Raw genomic sequence first — 874 nt, forward strand, 5'->3', positions numbered from 1 at the left:
TAAATATATTAAAATTTATTTTAATACTATATATAATTTATATAATTAAATTAAATTAAGAATGCGTTAAAAGTAAAATTTATGTAGTAAATCCAGATAAAAAAATTAATTAGGTCGATAGGCTTTCCTTTTGAATCAATGCACCTCCAAATTTTATCTACCCTTTTCACTATAATTTGACAACTATCCCTTGGGTGGCGTTGCGATGAAACAAATCGACAACGGGCATAACTATTCCACTTCATTGACATGTGTTTAACTATATTCGTCATGGTCTTCAGTTACGGGCAGGCGGAATGGTGGGCATTTCAGTTATGGGCGGAGAGCTTGAAAAAAAAACTACTAGGCCTTTCCATGTGATTCTTCTTCTCCTGCTCGGGGTATCTCTAGTGAAATTATCCGCGCAGGAGGAGGGATGAGGGCAGGGCTCAGCTCGGTTTGGCAAGAGTTATCTCATGGTTTTTCTTTTTCTTTCTTGCGCCTTCGGACTCGGGCTTACAATAGTCGCATCTAGAAAATGGTGTCACAAGAGAGCTCAAAAATGCGAGAGGAAGGAAGTGGGAGACAAGTGCCGGAAGGTCCCATTCACTGCTTGAACAACTACGGCTTCTTTGGGAGTGCAGCCACCATGAACTTGTGCTCCAAGTGCTACAAAGAGCTTAAAGCCAAACATCCTTCTTTTTCATCTCAATTGAAACCCAGACAACTGACGCTTGAGCAGTTGAATGCGAAGCACCCATCGATTATGCTTCCCGTGATGTCAGTGCCCTCAAGTAGCGACATCCCGATGGCGGAAGCAGTAACAACAATGGAGATGGACATTCGCACTGCCCCATCCAGCTCGGCAGAACAGGAAGTGGAGAAACATGAATAG

At 42.2% G+C, this 874-nt stretch overlaps 1 protein-coding gene across 1 annotated transcript; it reads left to right on the top strand.

The window, feature by feature from the left end:
• Positions 1 to 517: 517 nt before the first annotated feature.
• LOC149238237 (zinc finger A20 and AN1 domain-containing stress-associated protein 6-like) lies at positions 518 to 874 on the top strand. Its single transcript, XM_089369510.1, has one exon. The coding sequence runs from the start codon at positions 518 to 520 to the stop codon at positions 872 to 874; it is 357 nt and encodes a 118-aa protein (XP_089225636.1).

Source organism: Pinus tabuliformis, chromosome 8 (assembly GCF_031772625.1).
Source record: "Pinus tabuliformis cultivar Carrire ecotype Pingquan chromosome 8, CPIR1, whole genome shotgun sequence".
Taxonomy (NCBI): domain Eukaryota; kingdom Viridiplantae; phylum Streptophyta; class Pinopsida; order Pinales; family Pinaceae; genus Pinus; species Pinus tabuliformis.